Raw genomic sequence first — 24990 nt, 5'->3', positions numbered from 1 at the left:
TGGTGTGGAAATACTCAGTCATGCATTCAAAAGGATCTGGGCCAAATCGTGACTTTTTTTTATAAACCAAAGTCAGTGGGAGCTCTGACTGAGGAAGGACTGCTGTGCTTGCTCTTTTGTTAGTGGATCAATCTGAAGAAGCTATGTCTCCTGACCTTACAGTTTGCTTTTACAGTATATGAATAATTATAGCTTATTCTAACAAATGATCATTCTTTTGGTGTATTTTAGGAAAAAATGATGCTCAATGAAGGTAAGAAAGCTAACATTTTTATTTGAGGAAGGAGAGGTATTGTTAGATCAAGGTGAGGAAGAACAGAAGTAGATGTGTATTTCAGATACAAGCAAATGGAAAATGTCATTGCCGTGAAACATGTCATTGTTTAGTGGATGTCAGTGTTTAAAGATACGGTACCTGCTAGCTTAGATCTTGTTTGCAAACAGAGGAGTAGCCAACAAGAGAAACTTAGAATGCTTGTTTGATTATTTTTTTCAATAGTTGTGTGTGTTTTTAAATAGCACACAAGAATAAGACTTAAAAACTGAAGTAACCTAGCCCACAGAGATGACTTTTCCTTACAGACATGTGTCTGTAATTCTGCTAGTCTTCATGTGGCTAAGTGTCTGCACCTTGGTGTGTCAAACAATAGGAGCAAATCACGCAAAGGAACTTGAGGTGTTAACATTGACTTGATTTTTTTACTTGTCTATAATTACTGCGCTGAATTATGGGAGATTAGTTTCTAGTTGCAACTGATTAATATTAATTTTATTTTTCCATTGAATCAGGGAGCAGTGCTGTGAAGTTTGTAAGAGGTTCTCATTGAATTTTTAGTTTAAGTTTTGAGTGTTCACTCCTCTACTGTGACTGAAAGATCATCAGTGTGAAAAAAATGAAAAATACCTAGCCCTTTTATTTGAAATTCCTGCCCTGGTCTTAGGGATCAAATCCTGCAGTTCACCTCAGACTGTAAGTGGGAGCTTGAGAGAGATTTCCTTTGAGTTGGGTGATCCAGAAGCCTTCCACAGCTATCGGAGAGGATCAGGTTACCCTAAGGGTAGGGATTTGTCCTTGCTTTAGTTTTGACCCCTTCAACCACTAGGTATGTAATCAAATACATTTTTTCCCTACTCTGTACCGTTCAACTTGCCTTTTTTGTGTACCCTTGAAGATGTGATGATCCAATATATTTGAGAAAAGTGACTAAACAAGCAGACTGAGATCTTTCAGTGTGTGTGTAAATGTTAACTGTCAAATCAAATATTTAAAAGCTTATGAATTTAGTGTTCGCTCTTCCTCTGTAGTCTGAACGCAAAGTGAAGAGTTGAACTTAAAGAAAAGCAATATAAAGGTTAATAAAGATATTTCTAATGTTTCCAAATACTGGGAAATTATTCAGATTAAATTATGTATTACTTTGATTGGTATAAAGAGTTGAATTTCAAAAATGAAGGGATTGTGACCTTTTTTTCAGTTGAGGCATGAATGCACTGTATATCACATATGGGCTAGTGGTCTGCTCTATGAAGTCCAAGTTGTGCGTGTAAAATAAAAGCTCATTTGAGCAGTCTTACAAGCCTAATGGAGGCATCATCTCAGCTTTATGAATAATGTAAGTTGTGTATAATGTGGAGTCCCCAGAGACTGCAGAGAAAGCATCATTACCAGCCTTTTCAACCTGCTGGGGATTTTAAATTGATTTACAGCGCTGAACTGGTGCAAAATGATACATCAGGATGACACGGGGTCAACCTGTAAAAGTCTATGATGTGAGCCCGTTAGTTCAGTCATCATAATTAAAGCGTATTATGAGGGCAGCAAAGCAAGTGTTTGTGACATGTCCCATTGTGCTTCAGATATGGGTGGTTTAAGAATCAAATAAAGAGAGCACCGTGCTTATTACTTAAGTTATGCAAAGAGTTGTTGAAATTAAGGCTTGTGGCCCTGTGAAGAATAAAGGCTGAACTAATTTAGGTTGACTGTTAACCTCTTGCTTGCAATCATTACAGACTAAAATAGATGAAGGCATGTGTGCAGCTTTTGAGGTGGGGGGAAGTGGCTGTAAGTGAACATCTCTTAACTGAATTGTGTGTATCTTTTCTCAAGGCTCAAAATCAGCTAGGCTTTACCTGCTGACTGTGCTATCACATATCAAGACAAACAGGCAAACAAGCTAATTGCTTTTTTTTTTCTTGGTATTTTTGTCCTACTAAGGGTTGTAACTGTCTGTTGAAATGTTTCTGTAGATCTGAGTTCTTGCATAGGACAGAGCATTTTAGTCATATCTTGAACTATATGACCAAACTTATTTTAGAACAGAGACTGTAATTCTGAATATGGGTTGGCACAGGTCACTTTGCTTTTCTTAGTGAAGGCAACTGTGGTTTAAGATTTATGTTTCTTCTCTAAAGAGCTTAGAAATAGCTTGCCACAGATAGTAAAATGTTCACTGTATTATATATTAAATATCTTAGGTCTTGCTATTTGTGCTGATAAAATCACTATGAATTGTTTCAGGAAAATCCTGCTAAAATTCCTTTTTCTTCTTCTTTCTAGTAGACTGTGTTAATTAATGATTTGAGGGTTTCGCCTGTATTAGAGGTTTAACCAACTCTTCATACCTGGTTTGGTGTGAACTCAGCACTGCATCTCTTGAGTTTCTCCCTGCCAAGGAAGAAACTTCTCTTACATACTAATTTTTAGTCACAAGTGTAGCTCAAAAAACTAATTTCAAGGGATATGAGAGAGGCAAAGAAAGTAAGTAGTCAGTATGGTGAAAGATTCATTAGCCTTCAAGTTCAGTTACATCTCAACACAAAGTACTTTAGCTAAGGTGCTTTCTGAGTGGTGTAAAAGAATTAAGGTTGCTTTTGGGTACAGTGTTATATAAAATGTGGACATGGAGCTGTCTTGTACTGTGTTAACACAGAGGAATGAAATGACCTTATTGAAAGGAAGGCCGTAAAACCTGTGAAAATGAAAATCAGGTCTCACAGCCTTGCTTGAAGGTTAATGAAGTGATTCTTCTAATGATTTTTGTTTGTTTGTTTGTTTGTTTGTGGTTTAGGTTTTTATGACAGACTCACCCCAGTGCCCTTTTGGAGGAGGGAATGGTCTGTTTGGCCCACAAAAACTTGCTTTCCTCTAGTATCTGCAGAGTAGCCTTGTTCCAGAGGCCTTTCTTCTAAATGTGGCAGTGTCTCAAAAAATTGAAAGCATACAAGTCTTAATAAAGATGATACACACTTTCTACAAGTTTACCTTTGAAGCTTACTTAACAGAGAAGTCACATTTAAAACATAAACACCAAACTGGCAAGCATAGCTTGAAATGCTGGTGACTTAAAGGCTTATCTATGTAGGCATCTTGCACTTCTCTAGCTATTTTACTCCAGCTAAAATCATGTAACTTTAGAACAGCATAGAGGAGTTTTATACTAGAATAGCTGTTTTCATTTGGGATGGGAATTAAGTTATTTTAAATTGACACTTTTTTAATTGATAGAACTGTATCCGTACAGACTGTTGTATAACAATTTCCATTAGAATGTGGCCATTCTTAAAGATTCAGAATAACAAGAGAAAATGTTAGATTAGGCCTTTTGTGAAGTGCCTTACAAGGGTGGAAATCAGGGGTGATGAGCAGGACACTCTTAGCTGTTAATGGCTGCCACAAAGATCCCTATCCTCCTCAGAGAACAAATGTTAATTTGCATCAGAGAAGCTCTTTTGTTTTGTGTGTATTTGAGGGGGGTGCCTTTGGGTTTTTTTAGCAGGATAGAGAAGCCAAACATTTCATAAAATAAACAGGCTAATTTAAAGAAACGTAAAGCATTTTCAGGAAGGAACCCAGATCTTACAGAATCTCTTCCCACTTCATTTGTTTGTCTTTACGTGTTGGCTGTGAAAATGCCTCATAGTTGAATAGGAGCAAAGATTGAGCATMTACTTTTAATTAGATTTTGTGAGGTCAAGTATTCAGTTCATGTAACACTGAACTTTACTGAATTGTGTAGATGGGTCATTTTTGTTTTTATTTGGGGAAGGAGGGAATATGTGATATCAGGTACTCTGGCATCAGGATTGCTACCATAGAAGTGTTGTGTAGCGATGTGACCACAGGACTGTCCCCTGATAGCAGTGCTTTGCATGCTATCATTACTGTCATTAAATTATGAAGAATTCTGTGCAAGTTCAAATTCCTTTACTCAGTTGTACTCTTCCTGTGAGTGCTGTCTCTTGGGAGACTGCATAAAAGCTGAGTTTAGATCAAGTGTTGAGGCTTTTTTCTTTAGACTTGTCAATACAGGGGACTTGACCAGTACAGCTACTCTGGATACTTGCAGTTTCGTCATTCTAGCATAACTCTGACTGTAATTGTTCTGGACTAATGTCACTTTTATTTCAATATAGAGTATCCACATGGGAGACTGATATTGGAATAGATGCAGCAGTCACCCATCTTTTTTGTTTTGTTCCCTGTCACCCTTTCCATAGCATGCACAGGCGAAGTCTGGAGTACAAAGAGGAAGACAAATTATTTTTAAACATGCCTTTTTGTAAGTCATTATATTTAGGCACTGTTCAAAGCAGTATCGTCCAAAGACAACTATTATGTTGACTTGCCATGTAAGCAAATGATTAATGTGGTTCACCAGTGATTTCTGAAGTATTATTTCATATTTCTTTGCTTATAAAGGGAATGCTCTTTCCAACATGGCAGCAGATGAGACTGTCTGAATAAGTCAGTATAGACAGTCTAAATTATAGCACTTAATGGTCTTCAGAAGTATTTAACTTGCAAGTTTTTATCATTAAAATCATTAAAATGCCAATCCACATCAAAGTGATCTGTGGACTATAAATCCAGCATTGGATAACTGGAAATCAGATATCATTTAAATTTTTTTATAATGTTAAAGTGATTATAGACAGTCTTGAGTGTCTTTACTGTTTTCTTCCTTCCATGCTCATTATGGATGTAAGAATCATGTCTGCCTAAAAACTTCAACTGGTGGACCTTATTTCAGCACTCAGAACTGTTGTTAGAGAGGAAACTGCAAATGTGCAGGAGTAGAAAATGGTTTTCAGTATTTACAGTGTTACAGGGTTTGACTGTTGCAGAAATTTCAAGACTCTAATGTATGTGTATCAAGAAACCTTGATGTTCAGATTGCTTGGGTCATGTAGTGACCATAGTTTATAATACTTTTACTTGCTTGAGCTTTTCTTCCTCAGTTTGTTCAATATGGGGGAATTAGTATCTCATTATTCTGTGTTTATGTAAAAAGACACTGAGGATGTTTATCTGATATATCATTTCAGACTCCCGATTTCAAGCATTTTTAAGGCATTGCCAACAATAACAGTATTCTGTCTATGTAGTGTGATGAAAACAGAGCACGAGACAGTTAAAGATACCTTATTCTTACTGTGGTATATATATGGGATTATTCACACTTGACATGTATGCTGTGTTTTCATGTGCACAGTATGGACACAGTATGGATGTCTAAAATAACATGCACTGGTGTTGAGGGTTAAAGTATCTGGATCAGAGAAAGGTAGACTTACCCAGGGTAAAGTTGAGAAAAGCCTGCAAATTTATCGAAGTGTGTGTGTATTGCCTATTTATATATAAATACTTAAATGCTACTTATATATAGGTGAATAATTAACAGCAGGAAACTGCTGTAGATCAGAATCTTTCAGTAGTTCACAAGCAGTGAAAAAARTGGTTGAAAAGTGGCTTCTTATCCTTGCTGTATGAAGCAAGGTGACAGAGACAGGTACAAATGAATCAAATTTTAATGGAACAAAGCTATGTATGAAGCAAACCTCAAGGATACAAACAGTGAAGGAAGGATGAGCAAGGCAGCTCTCTGAGACTTCTGAATGGTTTAAAAATATTCTAAAATTTATGTAAAATTTGGGGGGGGGTTATTTCTCTTTTTTTTTCTCTGCTTTGCATTTTGCTCCCCCTGATTTGTATTTGAAATTCTTAAAAGAAGCTCAGTGAGGTCACAGGACATTTTAAATAGAACTCTTTGAAGTGGTGAAAATTAGGGAAACAAACTAAGTGACCTGGCTGGGATTTTCATCATCATTCATGAGAGTCTATTCTTTGGAGAATTCCGGCCAGATCTTCAATGTTGTGTTGAAACTTATACGTTTTTAGATTAACACCACTGAATCCATGAATTTGGCTTCCTGGTGAAAATGCTGTATTACTTTAAAGAACAGTTCTCTTGTGACTCTGACTATGCAAGGCAAATGAAGCTCTGTCCTCATTTGTAACTAGTATTTCCTGAGATTCCTCTCCCTAACCAGTAGGCGCTTGATGTGATTTTGTATCTGCGCTGAAGCAAGCAGAGTTCTATCCAGTTTTCCTGGACTAATTGTTCTTTTGGTGTGGAACAAATCCTTGTAGTTTTCAAATGGATAGCAGGTATTTGTTTTGAGAACTTCTTTTTTCTATTTGTAATAACAGAGCATCATTGTTTTGTCAGAACAGTGATAGAAAGTAGTTTTGAAGTTTCTTACCCAGGACCTTCTTAGAGAGCTGATAACACGTGCATGATGGCTTCTGGAATTGTCAACTGAACAATGTGATTACATTGGCTTAATTTCAAACATGTAGTCTTTCAGGAATCTCAAACACGTCTAAATGTGTGCTTCCCTGAGGTAGGGAGACAGAGACACTGATCATGTGGCTTTTTTGGGGTCTCACCGTGAATCTTCAATGTTCAGGACCAGAGTTTGGTCTCTTTCACTTATAATCTCTTGGTCTTCTTTCCCTTCTTGGTCTTACAATCTCTTAATGTTGGACACTTCCACCTTTATATTGCTGAGAACAGGAGCTATGTAGCTATATAAAACAGAAATTGGTTACGTCTTTGTCTCCATTGCATTCTTCTAATTACCTGGTGAATTCAGTGAAGAACTGTACTATTTCAAAAGGTGAGAATTTTGACCTTGTTGAATGCCTCAGGAAACCTGGCTATGTGTAGGTTGCCATCTCAGCTATTACAGTTTCCTGTTTTGCATTTTTGCCCACTGCTGGCTTTGCAGTCTGGCATACTTAATAATAGGCCCTTTATTATCCATGCTCGTATCAGTGTTAAGTGCTTCCACTTGGATGTAATAGCCAAAGGAAAACTCTTTGTCTGTATTAACTTAAAAAATTAAGGTAAGTTAATTATAGTTTTGATAATGTGTAGTATTAGATTTAATCTGGGAAACACTGTAAATACTTGCACCTTAAAACTCTGTAGCGTGGGATATTTTTGGACAGACAGGTATGAAATCGCTTTTCTTTTTCCTTAAGGTTGCCATCTAGTTACCTAGAGCAGAAAACAGTGGTATCAGAGGAGGGCTGAAGGCTGTTTGGTTATTCAGAGCCAGCTAGGGCAGAGCTTTTTCCTCAGGGAAAGAGGCAAGGTTTGACAAGGTTTGGAATGCCACAGAGACTGAAGTACTGATATCTGTGTGAACTAATGCTAAATCTTTGTCCTGGATATCATTTAAAATTAGAAGGGAGGTAGTTCCACAAGATGGAGAGGGCTCCGTCTAACAGCTCTGCTCCTCCAAACCCCAGCCACACATTTCTTCGCATATTTTGGCTGGGTGACTCTGGTACTCATCCTGCTCTGAGCTGATTCAACTGCTCTGGAGAACGCTTTTCATTGTTTTTGCCAGGTTAGGAAGGTGAATCAGCTGACAGACCTGAGTGGAGGGGAAGTGATGCTGGAGTACCAAAGCTGGTACAAGGGAATAGAGGAAGACCTTTTCTCTTTGGTTGGCAGCAAGCATTAGAGCTACTCATCTGCTTGTGGACCTTGCTGGCTGAAGGCAGTTATTGGAGGTAGCTGGTTATAAATGAGTGCTACAGTACTCCCAACTGAAGACTTCCTTGAAATGCTTCCTTGACAAGGTCTAATCTACAGGTTTTTTTCCCAGATACTTATGTTGATGATTAGCATGGTGAGGTGATATCACCAACAGCTACATCAGTCACAAAGCCCCAGTGTAGTTATATTGGCAGCAAAACTACAAAAATTAATGATACAGCTTATTTTATGGGGGATAAGAGGGGAAGGAGCAGGAGGATTACTTAAGCTTTCCTGGTCAAGTGCTATTTTGCTAGTATGAACTGCAGCTGTATTAGAAGAGTTTTTCTAACTTAATATAACTATGAGCAAAACGCATTTAGTGCAGATTCTGTATAAGATAGGGCAAATGTTTTTTCTCATGGGGGGAAAAGACTGTCCTTTAAGTTTAACTTCTTGGTAATAGAAACTTTGTTTTCCACTTTAAAGTATGAAATAATTTGAAACAACTGCCAGACCAGGTATTGGTAGCTACATTATCAAGAAGCTAGAGAACAGCTAATTCCTAAATCCATTTAGAAATGTTCTGTAAAAATAGACTGGCATTACCAGAAACCATTGCCAATGAAGAGAGTTAGTGTAGGTGAAGATGATGCATGCTATAAGCCAGTGGACTGTTTATTAGTTTCCTGAGTTCTGCAGTGCTTCATAAGTCACTTTGAAATTTTTAGCTTTGAGTCCCTTTTTCTCAAAAGAAGTTTAGAAAGCACTTGTCTTAACTGTGTAGAGTAAATGTGTTTAAAAATCTTTTTTTCTTGTTACTGCTAGCTTTTTAATCTCCTTAGACATTGCGTTTTTTAAATATGTTTCTTGATTTCAGTGAATAAGCCTAAATACCTACAAATTAAACTCCTTTGATATTTTCCCTAGTTGCAGTGCCTGAGTGAGATTCTCACTGAATTCCTTTATAGCTTTATAGTGTTATGCCAAGGAACTATTCAGATGCTTGGGAATCGGACTGTGACTTTTTTTCCCAAGCTTGCCTACAGTCACCTTTGAAATTTTGTACTGCGCAGAAAACACTGCATTACTGGCATAAAGACTGAAGGGCTGTTTACTGCAGTTTACTGGCTAAGTGTTCCCTTTTCCCTCATCCCTACTAGTCTGTCAGATATGATTCTTGCTTATGGTCAGATCTGATGAATCTCTCATAGTTTGTAAACTGGGAGCAGGCAAGTAGGTGAAGATGCATGTCAGAGCCTTCCTGATGATACCTCCACAAAAATGTTCTCTTCATTCTGCTGTGTTGCTCTTTTCAGTCACCTAACCAATTGTTTGCTGAAGGAATTATTGACAGAGCAGGATAGTAAATGTATGTCCTCATCTTCCTGGAGTGATGGCATCTGCCTTTATGCCATCACGTGTCCTTCAGAGCTGGCTGAGGAGCTTCCTGCTCTAGCAGATTTCCTCTGCCTGCTGTCCCCTTAGGGCTACCCTAAGATCTGCTGGCAGAACTGTTCCTGTGAAGGTCCTGAAATGGTTGCAGCTAATGTAACCTGAGTTTCCAATTTGAACCCACAATTTGAAATTAATTTGCTTTATGTTGGCTGAAGGGAATTGAGGAGTGCTTCTGTGTGTATCTGTGCTCATAGATTGGAGAGTGGTCATTTTTGGGAAGGAAAGAAGTGGGCAGATTGGAGGAAAGTGGGCAGCTTGATAACTTAGAATTTGTGTGCATTGTCTCAGACTGGAGAAGATACAGAAGGAGACTTCCAGGAAATTTGAGAGGGTGCGTGTCCTGTTAGAAGAAACAGCAGTCCGATATGCTCTGTGAAGAAGGTGAATAAAATTGATGTTGAACAGTCTAGTCTGATTACTGCTTGGCTCCCAATCTCAGTCCTGGTGCCCAGATATCAGTGATAGATGTGGTATTGACTTTTCAACACAAGCAACATCATCACTGACGCCAATGTCCACGTTGCTTTGGGAAAGATGCTTAGTGTCCGTGCAGCACTCATGCTGCTTGCAAGGAGGGAAGGGGGCACGGGGCTGCGTCCACCACGTATAATAAGCCTTCCTGATTGTCTTTGTCCTTCTGGAGATTCAGCAAGGGACCTCCAGCAGGCACCTGCTTCTCCTCCACCTTGCACTCCCATGTGTACATCTGTGAAGGGAGGAGTTTGAGACCTACCCTGAGAGCTGGGAGCACCGGTGGCAGGCTGCTGTGACTAATGTTGCATATTTCTGAATATAGGCAGGTTTCCATCACACTTTGGCCTAGTTTCTGGCCTTCCCCTGCCTGGGACACTAGGGCTGTCAGGCTTCCAGGCCAGCCAGCAGTCTGCATCGCCTGAGCCGAAAGGCTCGTTATCTTGAGAACCTGGCAGCCTGGGAGCCCTAGCTTCAGCCCCATAATTAAAGGCATCTAAATTCTCAGCTTAAAAAGAAGGAGTCTGAAATCTTTGTGTGCTTTCTTTGTGTGCTGGCTTTTAGCCTAGAAGTAAGTAGTCCTGGAGAGCTGCAAGTCCTGGAAATTCATCCTGGCAGGCTTGCTTTGCAACTTATCCAGGGCTCGGGGTCCTTCTGCCCACTGTACTGGGACAGCTATCACTGCTGTTCAGTAGCAGACAGCAGTGGAAAATTTGGGAAGTGTTACGCCTGTTTTAGCTAGTCTGCTGCTGACCCTAGGGAATGTGTGTTGTTCAGGAAATACCATGTTTCGGTGTCTCAGCTGTAAGGTTGCAGGACTTCAGTTTTGCAAAACCTAAATTTTGGAAATTTAGATTGGGCTTGGAAAACGATGGTGGAATGAATAATGAGTTTCCTGAATTTCATACGTAGAATCGTATAAGGCTCTGTTAGTAAAAAAGCTCACAGATAAAGAAAGGATGCTTAGTGATTATGTGGCTTGATTCCTCTTCTGAAAGCATAGATAAAGCTTACAGATAACCAGGGATCAGACAAATAGATTGCAGTCATTTTCTCTATCTATCTATCTGTTGATTGACACCTTTGTACAAAATCCTCCAAAGCCTTGATCTCAGAAATATGAGAAAACAGTTTGACATGATATTCTGCAGATATTCTGACTGTGGGGTGGTGACGGCTGGTTTTGCTTCATTCTGTAATTTTCTGGATCTCTTTGAATCCTCAAATACAGGGACACCCTCATTTTGTGCTTTTAAAAAGGGGGATGTGGGTCTGAGGCCTCTGGACCTGTGCTCTATCATTCCTTGTTGGCAGTAGTTAGGAGGCACTTTTATTTGCCTGAGATCAATGCAGAAGCACTGGCACATGCCCAGGTCTCAGCCCAAGTGCCTCACCTGCAGGTTCCTCGCTGAAATAGCCATAGGGCTCTTGCTCAGGGCAAGCTGCCTCTAGCCAAGTCACTTGTCCTCTGCCTGTATGGTGTGCCTGTATGTGTTGCTTGGGGTAATGGCACGTGCTCTCGTGTAGCTGTATTGGAGCCATCCTACTAGCAAACATTTTGTGCTTGTGGTTGCCACTATGGCTTTCTTCATCTAATAATACTTGCCTCTCAGTCAGTAGCTTTCGGAGTGGTGTTCTCTGCTTGACAGTGGGTGAAACGAAGGCTTCAAGTGAGAAAGTGTCTTGCCCAAAGTTATGTGGAAGAAAATAGGACTTGTGTTTTCAGAGCTGCACCTCAGCAGTCTCTGTGACTCCTTCTGCTGGCAAGCTTTTATGGGCTTAGATATGTCAGAAAAAAATTGCACTGATAACAAATTCAGTTACAGTCAGTAGACTCCTTCAGAGTAAACTGCTCTTAAGAATGGAACTTTTTCATTTCATCAGGGAACCCACACTCACGTGGAAGGTCGTTGGCCTGATTGCTGACCGAGATAATGCATGATATATTTCGTTTCAGATGTGCCTACCAGTTTAGGAGGAAAGCTAGTGCTGCTGAGGCTTGGTCTTCAGTTTAACCACATTTGCTACTTCGGTTTAGTAATTAGTAATTATCTTGATCAAAACATTTGTAAAAATAGAGGCTTAATGTAAATGCCTTCATATTTCTGTGTCAATAACTTTATTCACATGTATAATTTTTTTTATATTAGTGGAATTGCAACCATACTAGCATTACATTAGTGTGTAGTTGAAGGCAGTTCAAGTTTTTAGTGTAGACAGGCTCAAACTTGTAATTCACATGTCACTAAAAGCTTTTATCAATCTAGATCTGTATTTGTTCATGTATTTTAAAGACAAACTGAAAGTTTCCTGGCTTGATCTCAGGTGGATCCCTGTAAATACATATTTGCTTGTAAATCTCTATCTTTAAAGATTCTCATCTTCTTCTGTATAAGCTGAAGAGGCATTTCTAAGCATTGTGATCTTGGTCTCTTCTGCTTATGAAGGGTCTGGCACATTCAGGTGGCTCGACAAATACCAAGCGAGTGCCAAGAAGCATTTGGTGCAATGTGATAGTGCAGCTGCTGCCCACTGACTGTCTTGGGGACCAGGAACAAACTGGGTTTTGTGTCACGCGGGAGTTCAGTCCTGGTTTTCAGAAGACCACTAATGGCATCCAGTAATTAAACAATGTTTCGTTGGAGGGTGGAAATCTGGCAGATCTCGATGTTTGTTTCTGGGTTGTATAAACTTGGCTTGTAAAGCTATATCATCTTTAAACACTTTCTCTGTTCAGAATGATAGCTGTGAATTGGTTGTGAATTGTGGGACATTTCGCAAAAGTTAATGTAGATCTTCCCCTGTGTCTTGTCTTTTTAAAGATGTGATGAATATATGGTGTTTTAAAAGTCACTTAAAGACAAAAAACCCACCCCTCCTTAGATTTTGCAAATTAGGCAAAAGAGAGGAAAACTAGAGGAATCATTTTTAGAAAAATAAAGTGTGCCGCTAATCAATATGCACCTAGTTATGTTTTAATAGTGGCAAATAAAGAGGCTATTTTTATTTCAAATGGTAGATGGGGGACTAATCTGCAAACAAAAGAAAATTAACAACCTTCCTTTTTGTTTTACTTTTCATCGGTTTGTTCTGCTTTACCGAGGCTTAACATAATGGCACTTTTATTCGTGAATAAATAAATTTTTTTCCTCCTCAGTTTTTCTTGTCTCTTGCTTTGGTGAAACATTCTGCTTTAAAGCTGAGGATCTTGAGCTGTAATATAACATCTTCACTTAGACTATGATAAATGAGGTCTGGGTCACAGTCTTTAGAAGTGGTTTAATGTAGCTGATGTAACTGTATCAGTGCAAGCTCTTAGTAAAATGAATCATTAGTAGGAACAGTGGCTTGTATCAGCTGAGCTTAACTGTTTTGTATGTGGTGTGGTTCCCTCCTTAAAATACTCTGTTGTAAAAGTACCCTAGAGTGGGCCAACAAATGTGTTCCTAATTCCATGCAGTCTATGCTAATATGTGTCATTCTGTGATTGAAGATAAAGCACATCTTGCATTTTATGAGCTTAACTCAAAAATCTTGATACCTAAGTGATCATGGGCATTTTTCTTCCTGTTTTTAAAGGTTTTCCTTTATGTTATAAATGCATGTTTTAACTACTTTAAAAAAAATCCATGAAAGTGACATGTTAACAAATTCCCCTTGTCTCACCTGTGAAGGAAGCTCCTCCCGTCCTATCCTGATGAATTAGAGGGAAATGCTTTTTTCAGCTGATAAAAAGAAATAAAATTCCATGCCCTTCCCAAAGGAGGAATTCAACAATTGAACAAGTGGCGTGGGACCATGTGTTGGTTTGTAAAAGGATATAGTTTGTAAAGATGTTTCCTTTGATGCCTGTGATGAATATGGATGTATTTCCATTGGAGAGGGTTTTGATTAAATTATGCAATTAGAGCTGACCAGACAGATCTAAATATAGGAAAAGGTTTCAGTTATCCTGCCTTTGTGTGTATTAACACACCCACACAGATGTGTGTTTGTTATTGTTGCAAACAACACCTGTTTTCTAAAGACAGTTCAAAAAGTCAGGAAAGGGAATAATCTTTGTGGAAAAAAATTACACAGGACTGTTATGATGAAAGGGGAAAAAACTCTTTTCTCAGCTTTTTGACGCTTTAGGAAAGGACTTTTAACTTACTTCAATAGCTAGGCTAGTTACGGTATCTTTATGGATATCCTAACTTTCCAAAGTTGATGGGCAGTGTGACAAACTGGTCTACTGGCTGTTCTGCTTTTCCTGGACTTGGCCTATGTCAACTAAGGATGCCGACTTCTTGCCTGCTACTGCACTCCTTATGGAGTTAACTACCCCTCAGTATGAGCAGATAAATCTGCCCCAAGGATGCACAAAAGATACCCTCTGTGAGGGCTAGTAATTCATTCTGTCTGCTGCCAACCATTTGCAATTTTTTTTCATTTGAATGTTTGGTTTTATTTCTGGGCTTTTTTTAAGAGGCCTTCAGCTTGGAGAGAGTGTGAAAAATGAAGAATCTCCTCTTCTATGGCATATCAAACAAAACTTATGAACGCTATCTTGAGATGAGAGAATATTGTAGTTCACAGCATTGTTTTCATCTTTTAGATTATTTAAATGAATTTCATAATTTTGTAATCCCATCTGTGTTAAAATTTTTACTGAATTATCAAACTACACTTCCTTCCTGACTTAAGATATTAAATTGCAGTTTTAGAGAGAGTTTTTGATGAAACATCTGGTTCAGTCCAGCTGCTTGCTGACATCAGAAGGGATTTGCCCACACCTGGGGGTATGGTTTGGTGCATCTATTTGTACCAGCCTTGGTGTGTACCAGACTTATTCAGCTTGCTGACCGAAGAATAAACTTTAGTTAGTTTAGAGCTAGCTCTTTTTCTGTTGTCTTGGCAAGTTGAATCAGCTCAGGAGACCAGCAGGCATTAAAGGAAGAAGATGAGGGTGTGCGATTTCATGGACTCTCACAGGCATCTGAACACAGGAATGAGTAAAATTCAGCAGTGCAAACTAGAAATTTACCATTGCTTTTCAACCATGGTTAAAACTGCATAATTTGAGGATTTGGTGATCATTTAGAGAGGCCGTACATGTTAGTGTTTCTTGTAAACAGGGAGGAACAGTGCTTTAAGTGTAGATAAGCTTCTTGCAAGATATGTTGTTCAGATCTGTGATTAARGTGTACAGTTTTTAGTGTGTCAGAAGAACAGTTAGTTACACAGGGCAGTATTGGCATTGGGAAGGGAAGAAATGTTCTTAACTAAGCAAAAGAAAAGACTAAGTTGTTGAAGAATCTCTGTTAAAATTGGAAGAGAGGCCTTTACTGTGTTCTTTAACATTTCACACAATTGTGTAATTATTTACAAAGACTTTTATGCCAGTTTAGCTGGATTATAGCACAGCTATCAGTTACTAATGTACATGGAAACCAGGTATTATACAGTAACTTCAATTTGAGAAGGTAAGATACAAATCTAGAAAACCTGTAAGAATTTAGTATTGCTTTGCTGTTGTAATAGCGACAGTCCCTGCTTTAAGGGCATGGTTCAGGGATTGTCTGCTGGAAGCTGGATGGGTAGGGGAATGAAAGAAAAGCTATGGTTTATCACAGAAACCAGCCAGACGCTTTGTGCTTGGTTTGAAGTGTGGTGATCATTGGCAGAGAGCTGGCAGGTGTTGGTAGTAAAAGGTTATTTCTCTCTGCTCCTTAGTAACTGAGCAGTGGGGTTTTTATTTTGTTGTTTTTTTCTCTCCCATAGATAAAGCATACATTGGCCCTGCCATTTCATTTTGAGTGAACAGTGAATCTGCTTTTTGGGTCTCAGGTCACATTCAGGACTTATAAAATTGACTTGGTTTATTAAATAAGTTAGAAGGTGTGCAAGTCCTCCTTCTGAAGGAGAATGTTTTTGGTAGTTATATGCTCTATTGGGAACTGCTAGATAATTCTTGCAAGAAACATTATGAACTTCTGCTAGTTAGTAGGGCTCCAGTCAACAGCTGCTTTTTACATGAGCCTTCCTTTTATGCTCTCTTAACTTCTGCTGAATTAAAGGGTACCTGTTGGTATCTAAAAGGGTTATCTCTGTGGCGAAGCAATGATATAAGGGAGACGTTCTTTTTAGGGCAATCCCTCATTCAAATACAGCAAGCACTTGTCCTAGAGGAGGTTTCTCAGACACGATGCTTTGGTTAGTGTCTGGCTCTCAGGAACCAAGCCAGAGGCTACTTCATAGAGCAGGCTGGAAACAGTGATTGTCATTTTCAGAAATGAAGAGGAAAGTCAAGTCAGAGTCTGTATAAAGAGCCTCTCTGATGAGTTTTAGAGGAGTTTGAATTGAAAGTTGCTTCCTTTCTGCGTGTCTATTGTAATGCCACTGAGGTGTCTCCAAGGTTTCCATGCATTCTTCCAAGATGAGCCAGATCTGATCTTCTACCCTAAAAAGGTGCAAAGAAAGAACCCTGATAAAAACAGAGTAATGCAGCAGAAGACTTCACACATCTCCCTTTACATGTCATGTTTTGAGAAGAAGGAAAAACAAAACTTCTTGCTACTTACTCCAAGAATAGGGAGACAGAGAAAGTTACTGCACAATCTGTTGTAGCACATTCCAGCATTACAAGTGCTTAGACTGCATGCTTTTTAGTAATGCATGGAAATAGTTCTTGCAGTGAGCGAAGTGACAGCTCCGAGGTTTCTAAGCCAAAATCTGACTTTTTTTTTTTTAAGAAAAAGGTCTAACTATTGTAGTGAGGAAAAATATGAATTGGTGAACAGATGAGTGTCTTTCAGAGAAGGTAAAATTTACTAAGTATTTTTGAAGAAGCAAATTAAAATCTCTCTGCTTGTTATCTCTTTATATTGTCAATAACTAATGGATATTGAGAAGGAGGTATATTGACTAGATTTTAAAAATTCATTTAATCTTATTTTATTCAAAGACCAAATTTCTCTGTTAAGAATTGTATAGATTCCCTTCACTACAGTTCTTGGCCTTTTTTATGCCTGACTGTGGTGAGCATATATTAACAATATTTAATGAGATTCCTTTTGCCTGCATCCCTGAGCCTGTAAGACAAATAATAAAATTAGTAGACTAGTCAGAGCTGCTTCTTGTTTGCTGAAACTTGGCCTAGGAGTTGTTTCACCTCCGCCATGGGAGGCCACCATGTAATTGTCCTACCCCTTTCTCCACCCACTGAAAACAACCACTGATGCAAATTGGGAGAGTTTCCTATGGGATCTCCTGTGGGAATTAGAAAACGGTTGCTTTGAATATTTTACTGTCTGCTTGGTGTTGCTGACAGGATAACTATCCCTCTTTGAGGGCTGGAAACTTCACTTTTAGGCATTTTGCCTAAGTAAGTTCCTTTAAATACAAGGCAGGCTAAACAGCTATTTGTATAATACTCATTTTTTTACTCGCAGACTGCACGTATGTTTGTCTGTCAGTCCAAAGATCACACAACAGATAACGGCAGTGAAGGAAGGCAAATAAAGGAGCAGTGGTATTTAGAAGAAGTTTGTTGATTCCAACTCATCCAGAGCAGACAGAACGCATAATAGAAGGTGCCTGTTTTTTTGATGTGTAAAGAGTGGTTGATAAGTGGGTAACAACTGAATTTCCTTTAAACTGATTCCAGGCTGCCTTTTGGAGAGCGTCCCCTTGTTTGGCAGGGGTTTTTGTTTCCCCCRTACCTCGTGAATAAACATCCCCTTGGAGGGCTGGTGGTCACTCAGCTATTGGAAATGCTAACCCCTGTTTTCCCAGAGGGCACGTGTATTTGGGGATGAGAGGCTGAGACTCTGTCATCTGCTGTCTTGTGGTTTAATCTTTATTTTGCACTTCCAACTGATAAGACCACTTTGTGCAAAAGTAATACCGGAAATGATGCATTGAAAAAACCAAAAGTGGCAGAAAGGGAAACGGAATGTACTGCCAAAAGCTTGGGACTATGGACACACTTTCTCATTCTTGGAAACAAAAACTCCGCCTACACTGTCTTTTTTTATTTTCAGTTTAATGCTGACATTAAAATTCAGTATTAGAGTAGTATACAGCAGCCTGTGTTTTTTTTTTTCCCTTTTACTCTGCTTTGTGGCTTGTTCAGGGCTTGGACCATGCTTAAATTTTATTCAAGCAGTCTATACTTCAGCAGCAGTCCCTGGACTGTAGCTTAGCAGCAGGCTAGATAGTGCTGGTATTTGCAGCTGCTGAGCTGCGTTAAATTCAAGTATATCTACAAGTACCTGATATACCCCCCCGCCACGTATTTCTTGCTACAGTTGTTGCCAGAGAGATGCCAGCTGTTAAGATACTGCTTTGGATTGTGATGATAAAATATGTTTTGGAACACATGCTCATGGGAATGGAAAATGTGTGTGTTACAGGATTTGATCAATACTAAGAATTTTTGCAAAATCTGTTCCTAGGGTCTGAGTACTGTTCCTTGGGTCTGAGAATGTTGTCTTAATCTTTGCTGAGCTTGTGCATTAGCACGTGGGGATTATATTTTCAGGCAGAGCTGTAAACGTACAGATTTAATAGACAGGATTTTTTTTTCCATGGCAAGTAGAATTTGACCATTTATTTTTTTAAAGCAGCTTGGTGGATTCGGTTCAGGCCTGGATGGAACCCTGTCTGTGTATCTTATCAATGCTGAAATAAGTTCCTTGGATCTAGATTCAAACTTTGTACCTTCTTTTTTATTAGAACTTCATCAAGTATTTTAAATGTTTTGATTTTAATTTGAATGGATGTGAACTCGAAAGCAGACTTGATTACTTGTAAGTGTACCACATGTGTGGGAACCTTCATCTTTTATTTGAAAGATATATATAAAAATATTTGGAATATTGAGTTACAGATTATACATGAGTTGAAAATGTTACTTACAAGCACTTCTGAAGCACATGTACAAGGCATCTGATAATAAGGTTCTTAAATTAGGGCAATATTTTAATAGAGCACTTTACAGTGTGTTTAAGGATAAAATATATCTTGAGTGCAGTCAGTGACAGTAATGGAGTTTCAGTTCGTTTAGTAGTATAGTACCTGCCCAGGTAACAAAATAAATTCTTAAATTTGCCCCAGGGTCATGCAAATCTTCTGTTGCATTGACATTATTATTTCAAATAGAATTCTTAGCATAAAAAGAATGGGAAGTACCAGTACTAAGTGCAGGTAGACATGATCTCTGTTTTAGTTCATAATCATTATTCACATAAATGTAGTTTATGCATCCAGCATAATAAAACTGAACCTTTGTATTTAGTTTTTAGTGACAGATTAATTTGAATCAAGTGGATTGTTTTCAACTGAAAATAMTCCAAGGATATTGGTATGCTATGTAAACATTAAAATTGATGACAGTTTGTTGAAGTTCTCAAGAGGGTAAGTATACCATAGCTTCTGCAACCTTGAGATTTGCAATTAGTGCATTTTTTTGTATAAATAATTAAATTTAATTGCATTTTTTTAGTACAAATATAAAATTTTATCTAACACATTGGATGTACTAATACTTTGTATTTTGTATGTGTATGGTGGTTTTGGTTTGGTTTGGTTTTGTCTTTCTGATGGTAACAAAAACATTCTTATCGTTTTCTCTTTTTCCCTTCCTTTGCAACCTGTTGCTGTCCCCTCCAGGATACATTTCCTGTCTGTCTTCATGCTCTGTTTGAAAAGTGGTGGTTTAGTGGTCTTCGTTTCTTTTTTTCTGCCCTGCCAGTCCTGGATCCCACTTCCCCAGGCGGATGCAAGTCTTTTGCCCAGTCCCAGCCTGGACAAATATGAAGCTTGCTGCTCACAGGCCCTCTGTTCCATGTTCCCAGTTTAAGGACCACTTACCAGAACTTCTTCCTCCTTCCTACTCCTTCATGTGTTCTTGCGTACGTCCAGCAGGCATTGCAAGCTGAAGGGTCAGGATGTAGTGGCTGATATAAATTCGTGACGTCTTTTTCTTCCATCTGCTTATGAGCCGTGATACCTTTTAGGTGGCGTGTGAAAGAGTTTTGCTTTCTTATGTGACCTGAGTGAAGGAAAAGATCTTTCTAGTTTACTTTTTTTTCTTTTGGTTGGCCTTTGAAACTCAAAGTAACTCAGAGGTATAGCTGAACTRTTTTTATTTCAGGTTGTGATATGCACGAACTCTAGTGCAGTGGTTTGCTAGCTGTATCACTTGCAGTTTGCAAAGAGGTGGATAGCAGGATGCTTTTGGGGTATATTGCTTCCAGCTGCTATATAAAACCAAAAAAAGCTGCCAGTCTTGTGCTGGTTCCTTGGAATCACAGAATCACAGAATCGCTGAGGTTGGAAGGGACCTCTGGAGATCATCTAGTCCAACCCCCCTGCTCAAGCAGGGTCACCTAGAGCGCATTGCACAGGACTGTATCCAGGCGTGTTTTGAATATCTCCAGAGAAGGAGACTCCACAACCTCTCTGGGCAACCTGTTCCAGTGCTCTGTCACCCTCACAGTGAAAAAGTATTTCCTCATGTTCAGATGGAAGCGTCTGTGTTTCAGTTTGTGYCCGTTGCCTCGCGTCCTGTTGCTGGGCACCACTGAAAAGAGTCTGGTCCCATCCTCTCGACACCCTCCCTTCAGATACTTGTACACRTTGATAAGATCTCCTCTCAGCCTTCTCTTCTCCARGCTAAACAGGCCCAGCTCTCTCAGCCTTTCCTCATAAGAGAGATGCTCCAGTCCCCTAATCATCTTTGTAGCCCTTCGCTGGACTTGCTCCAGKAGTGCCACATCCCTCTTGTACTGGGGAGCCCAGAACTGGACGCAGTACTCCAGATGGGGCCTCACCAGGGCTGAGGAGAGGGGGAGAATCACCTCCCTCSACCTGCTGGCAACACTCTTCCTGATGCACCCCAGGATACCATTGGCCTTCTTGGCCACAAGGGCACATTGCTGCCTCATGCTTCACTTGGTGTCCACCAGCACTCCCAGGTCCTTCTCTGCAGAGCTGCTTTCCAGCAGGTCRACCCCCARCCTGTACTGSTGCATGGGGTTATTCCTCCCTAGGTGCAGGACCCTGCACTTGCCTTTGTTGAACTTCATGAGGTTCCTCTTGCAGTGCTTTGCTGTGTAAGGTTCCTACATTTAATTGAGAATGAGGAGTGCCCTTCACACTTACTAATGAAAGATGAACTCTGAGTGACTGGTTTGGGCCATTTTTAATGTTATCTAAATTTCTAATATAGAACCTTTACCCTTTTGGCAAGTGTGTGTGGGAATACTGCCATGTCTTTTGTGTGTTTGGGGTTTTCTTTTTGTACTGAGCACCTCGTGGCTCAAACTGAGGCCATGCTTGGGCACTGAGCAGAGGCATCATTTGAAGCTGAAAAATACAGTTGGCATCTCCCTTGCTGTGTGGCACAAAAATCACTGAGGGCATGCAGCAAACTGGATGAAGGGAACTAACTCATTTCTCACCTCCTGCCCCCCCGCCAAAGGCTACTTTTTTCTTTGTGTTTATGCTGGTCATTATTTTCCAAGGTGATCATCTCATTTATTCAGGGCTGTTTTGGGGGAGTGGGAATACGCAGGTTTCAGCAGGCCAGGTTAAATAAAAGTCTTTGTCAGGCTGTTCCTTGAGTCCAGTTCTGGAGGTTGTCAGTACTTTTGTTGTTGTTTTCTCTGTCACTCTACCGTTGTTGGAGGATATGTTTAACTGTTGCCAATTAATTTAAAAAGTAAAATCTCTTTTCCTCTCCTTCTGGTATTCTTTTGTAGGTCATCAACAGGAACAGTAAAGAATGAGAAGGTTGCTTCTGTCAAGGGGGAATGCCAGCATCATCTTCTTGGGACTTGAGGACTGAAAAGTTAAAAGGAACAGAATTATTTGAGACAAACTGCTTTTAACTACTGATACAATCTGCTGTATCCAGTTTGTGGTGTGGAAGAACAGGACAGTCTCTTCTGCCTGGTCTCTGGTCTCCAGTGTGACCAAGTGGGGTCACCATGAATGTGACAAGTTTATTTTCCTTTACCAGCCCAGCAGTGAAGAGGCTGTTGGGATGGAAGCAGGGGGATGAAGAAGAAAAATGGGCAGAGAAAGCTGTTGATGCACTAGTGAAAAAACTAAAGAAGAAAAAAGGTGCTATGGAAGAGCTGGAAAAAGCATTAAGCTGTCCTGGTCAGCCCAGCAACTGTGTCACAATTCCTCGTTCTTTGGATGGCAGGCTGCAGGTTTCGCACCGGAAAGGGCTACCGCATGTAATTTACTGCAGAGTGTGGCGCTGGCCGGACCTGCAGAGCCATCATGAACTGAAACCACTGGAATGCTGTGAGTTTCCCTTTGGTTCAAAACAGAAGGAGGTTTGCATCAATCCTTATCACTACAAGCGAGTAGAGAGTCCTGGTAGGTTCTTCCTTGTTTGTACCTTTACACCTTATCTAAACACTGCAAAGTATGGCAATTAATCATGTGACTCATGAGCTTGAATAAGCAAAAGTGGCTGTTTGCACGTATCAGATTCTTCCTCTTTGATTTATCTGGATATAAGCTTTACTTAGCGGTTGTAGCTTTCACATGATGAATGTTCACCTGTGTAGATGTGTTTTCTGACAATACAGAGGAATAGCCTTAGCATGATCCTCACGTTGCTGGGCCTGGTATCACCTGGTTCTGTTGGTGATCCCAACTGTTTCTCGGATTTATTTGTTTTTTACTGAAGTGTGCAGGTCAGCAAATCTCTATGGAATATTGCATACTAATGTGAAAGACTGCTGCAGTTCATACACTAAAATGATTCTGACGTAGTGTGATTTTTAATTATTATTGTTATTTCCAAAGAGATTCCTATCACTCCTATCACTTTGGTTTCTTCATCCTCCAGAAGATAAATATTGTCTTTAGGATCTCCCACAACTTAGGCTCTCTGAAGCAACCGTGATTTTAGACAGCAGAAGATACCCCCTCAACTTAAAGCTTTGATAGTAATGTTTTGTTGTTTATGAAGTTTTACTTTCAGGTGTTTTGTAATTGTAGCTTGCTTACCTCTTACCCACTTCCTCATTTGTAAGTTAAAATGGAGCTGATTATCTCTGTCTCCTCTTCAAAGGCTTGTAAATGACAAACACCCTTTTAACAGAATATTTCCAGGGACTAAGACGAAGTATGTTTGAATGTATCTACACTAGTCTCCAGCTACTTGTGAGGCTGTACAGGGACATCTGCAGAAGTGCATATTACAGGTGTGGGTGGACTTCCCTGATTTAATTTTGGGAAGTCCATCTGTGTTAGACATTTACAAACAGTGTGGCTGTGTCTGCAGGGTGGCACAGATATTTTAAGAACTACTGTGAAAATAAGGGATTAAATGACAAGATTGTTGTCCTGTAAATGGGAATTGCATTTGTCTTGGATCTGTAACATGTAAGGCACATCTACATGTTAAATATTTCCCTTTGGTGTGTTAGTGTTAATTTGGAAGTCATTTGAATAGCAAAGGTAATACTCTAAAGTGCATATTTATGCAGCAGAAGCTTAAACAAATGAACCCTCTGCACTGGAAAAACAGTTTTAAAAAATTCTTACCAATTCCATGTTGAGCAGAAGTGGGATAATAAAATAAATAGTTGTGTCTTTGTACTGCAGGTTTTCTGCATGTGTCTGTGCTGATTGCTTGCATTCAGTATTCCAATATACTGAAGATTCCTGAAAAACATGTAGTTCAGTCAGCTCGAGCAACAGTCCAACTCTTGCTGTTGTTGTTGGCATGTTCTAACTCATCTTGCCTTTATCTTGGAAACAAGTATTGAGTTTGAGAACATTCTCATTTAGACTGTTTATATTATATTTAAAAATGTGTCACTTCAGTGAGAAATGCAMGATAAAATAGAATCAAACTTTCCAAGGTGTGTCACTAAAATGTATGTTTTTGCTGAGTACTGTGAAGTAGTTGAAGTGGTTGCAAAGGTGTTCTTTGGGTGTTAAGTCATCTTATGAACTGAGTATTCAGGAAACAAAAGTATATGTTATTAACTGTGAGCCTGAATTCTGGATTGCTCTTTAAAGTGTTTCTGGAGAAGATGATAATCTCTAGAGTGGTGTAGCTACAGAATTTTTGCTGGAGAAAAAAACAAAACAAAACAGGAACTTAACTGATTTGGAGATAGTAGAAATAAAATAACTCCCTTTCACCCAAAGAGTACCCTTCCTTGGGAAAAACTAGATATTGGTCAGCTGCTTAATACACAACTTGGACAGTTTTCTTGCAAGCATAAGGACTGTAGTCAGTTTGACAGAGTTGAGAAAAGTATTTAGTCATTCACAAGGTCAGTGTGCTGCTCTGACCAGTTAAAACATCCTGGAGGTAACTGTGGAGCAGGAGCTAGCTTTCACTTTTCACTTCTCTTTAGATGCTCCGTTAAATCATGGTAGGGAGGTATAAAGTTATGTGCATGTTGAAGTTATGTCTGAAGGATTTTTAACAGATTTCAAAGTGCGAGAACGGGGTTGAATCCACCGTGTTTTTACTGAGGTCTCTGGCTGGGTATGTAAAGGATGGATGTGTACTTAATTGACCGTGGGTCTGCCATTATTTTGAGGGATATTGCATGGAGATGAGTGGGAAAACATGGCTTTTGGAAGTGCGTGGTAACTGAACTCTTACTTGGCTTGGAGATCTGTGCTTCATAAGTCTATGACTTCTTTTTTTTTTCCTGTCCCTTCCCTATTCTCTCTGTCCTCCAAGCATCATCTTATCTTCATTTCCTGACAGTCACTCCCAAATTCTGCTCAACGTATTTTTCCCATTTTTGCCTAGACGTTAAAACATCATCACTGCTGCATAAGTGTTTACACTTTGAGATTAATGGGTAGTGGGAATTCATGCATGAGTCACTGTTTCCAACTGTCTGCAGACTCTTGTGGATATCAAGGTTGTGTTTCCAAGGCTATCATTGCAGCCCTGAGGGTTAGAAATGTACTTTTTCTTGATGAAACAAAACTGAAAGCTTAGCTTGTGTACTATGTGCAGTTTGTGTGGACTGTGCAAGTACACCGTGAAATTCTGGCTCTGTTTGACAGCGTGGTCAGTATTTAAGTCCTTTGTATAGATCCAGTTACTCCAAAGCTGAAGTATACGGGGTGTGCATGGGCTGGAATCTGTACATTTTATTCTTTTTTGTGGGTGGTGGTTATTGTGTGACTTGTTTCGGTGTTGTGGAAGTTTTGAGACCTGCTTAACAGTAAATCCTCAAATGCATAAAAT

The 24990-nt window shown here is 39.5% G+C and overlaps 1 protein-coding gene across 2 annotated transcripts in view; it reads left to right on the top strand.

The window, feature by feature from the left end:
• Positions 1-230: 230 nt before the first annotated feature.
• Positions 231-24990, top strand: part of SMAD1 (SMAD family member 1) — a 48153-nt gene continuing 23393 nt past the window's right edge. Inside the window, exons 1-2 of one of the 2 annotated variants that reach the window (XM_026087544.1) lie at positions 231-253; positions 21506-22133. In XM_026087544.1, coding sequence (XP_025943329.1) covers positions 21734-22133 — 400 coding nt within the window. In that variant the 5' untranslated portion in view covers positions 231-253; positions 21506-21733. Of the gene's footprint in view, positions 254-17252; positions 17333-21505; positions 22134-24990 lie in introns of those variants that run through there. The other variant, XM_026087543.1, reaches the window with a different exon arrangement.

Source organism: Apteryx rowi, unplaced genomic scaffold (genome assembly GCF_003343035.1).
Source record: "Apteryx rowi isolate R43461 unplaced genomic scaffold, aptRow1 scaffold_72, whole genome shotgun sequence".
NCBI lineage: Eukaryota > Metazoa > Chordata > Aves > Apterygiformes > Apterygidae > Apteryx > Apteryx rowi.
This window is presented reverse-complemented; position numbering and strand designations above follow the sequence as displayed.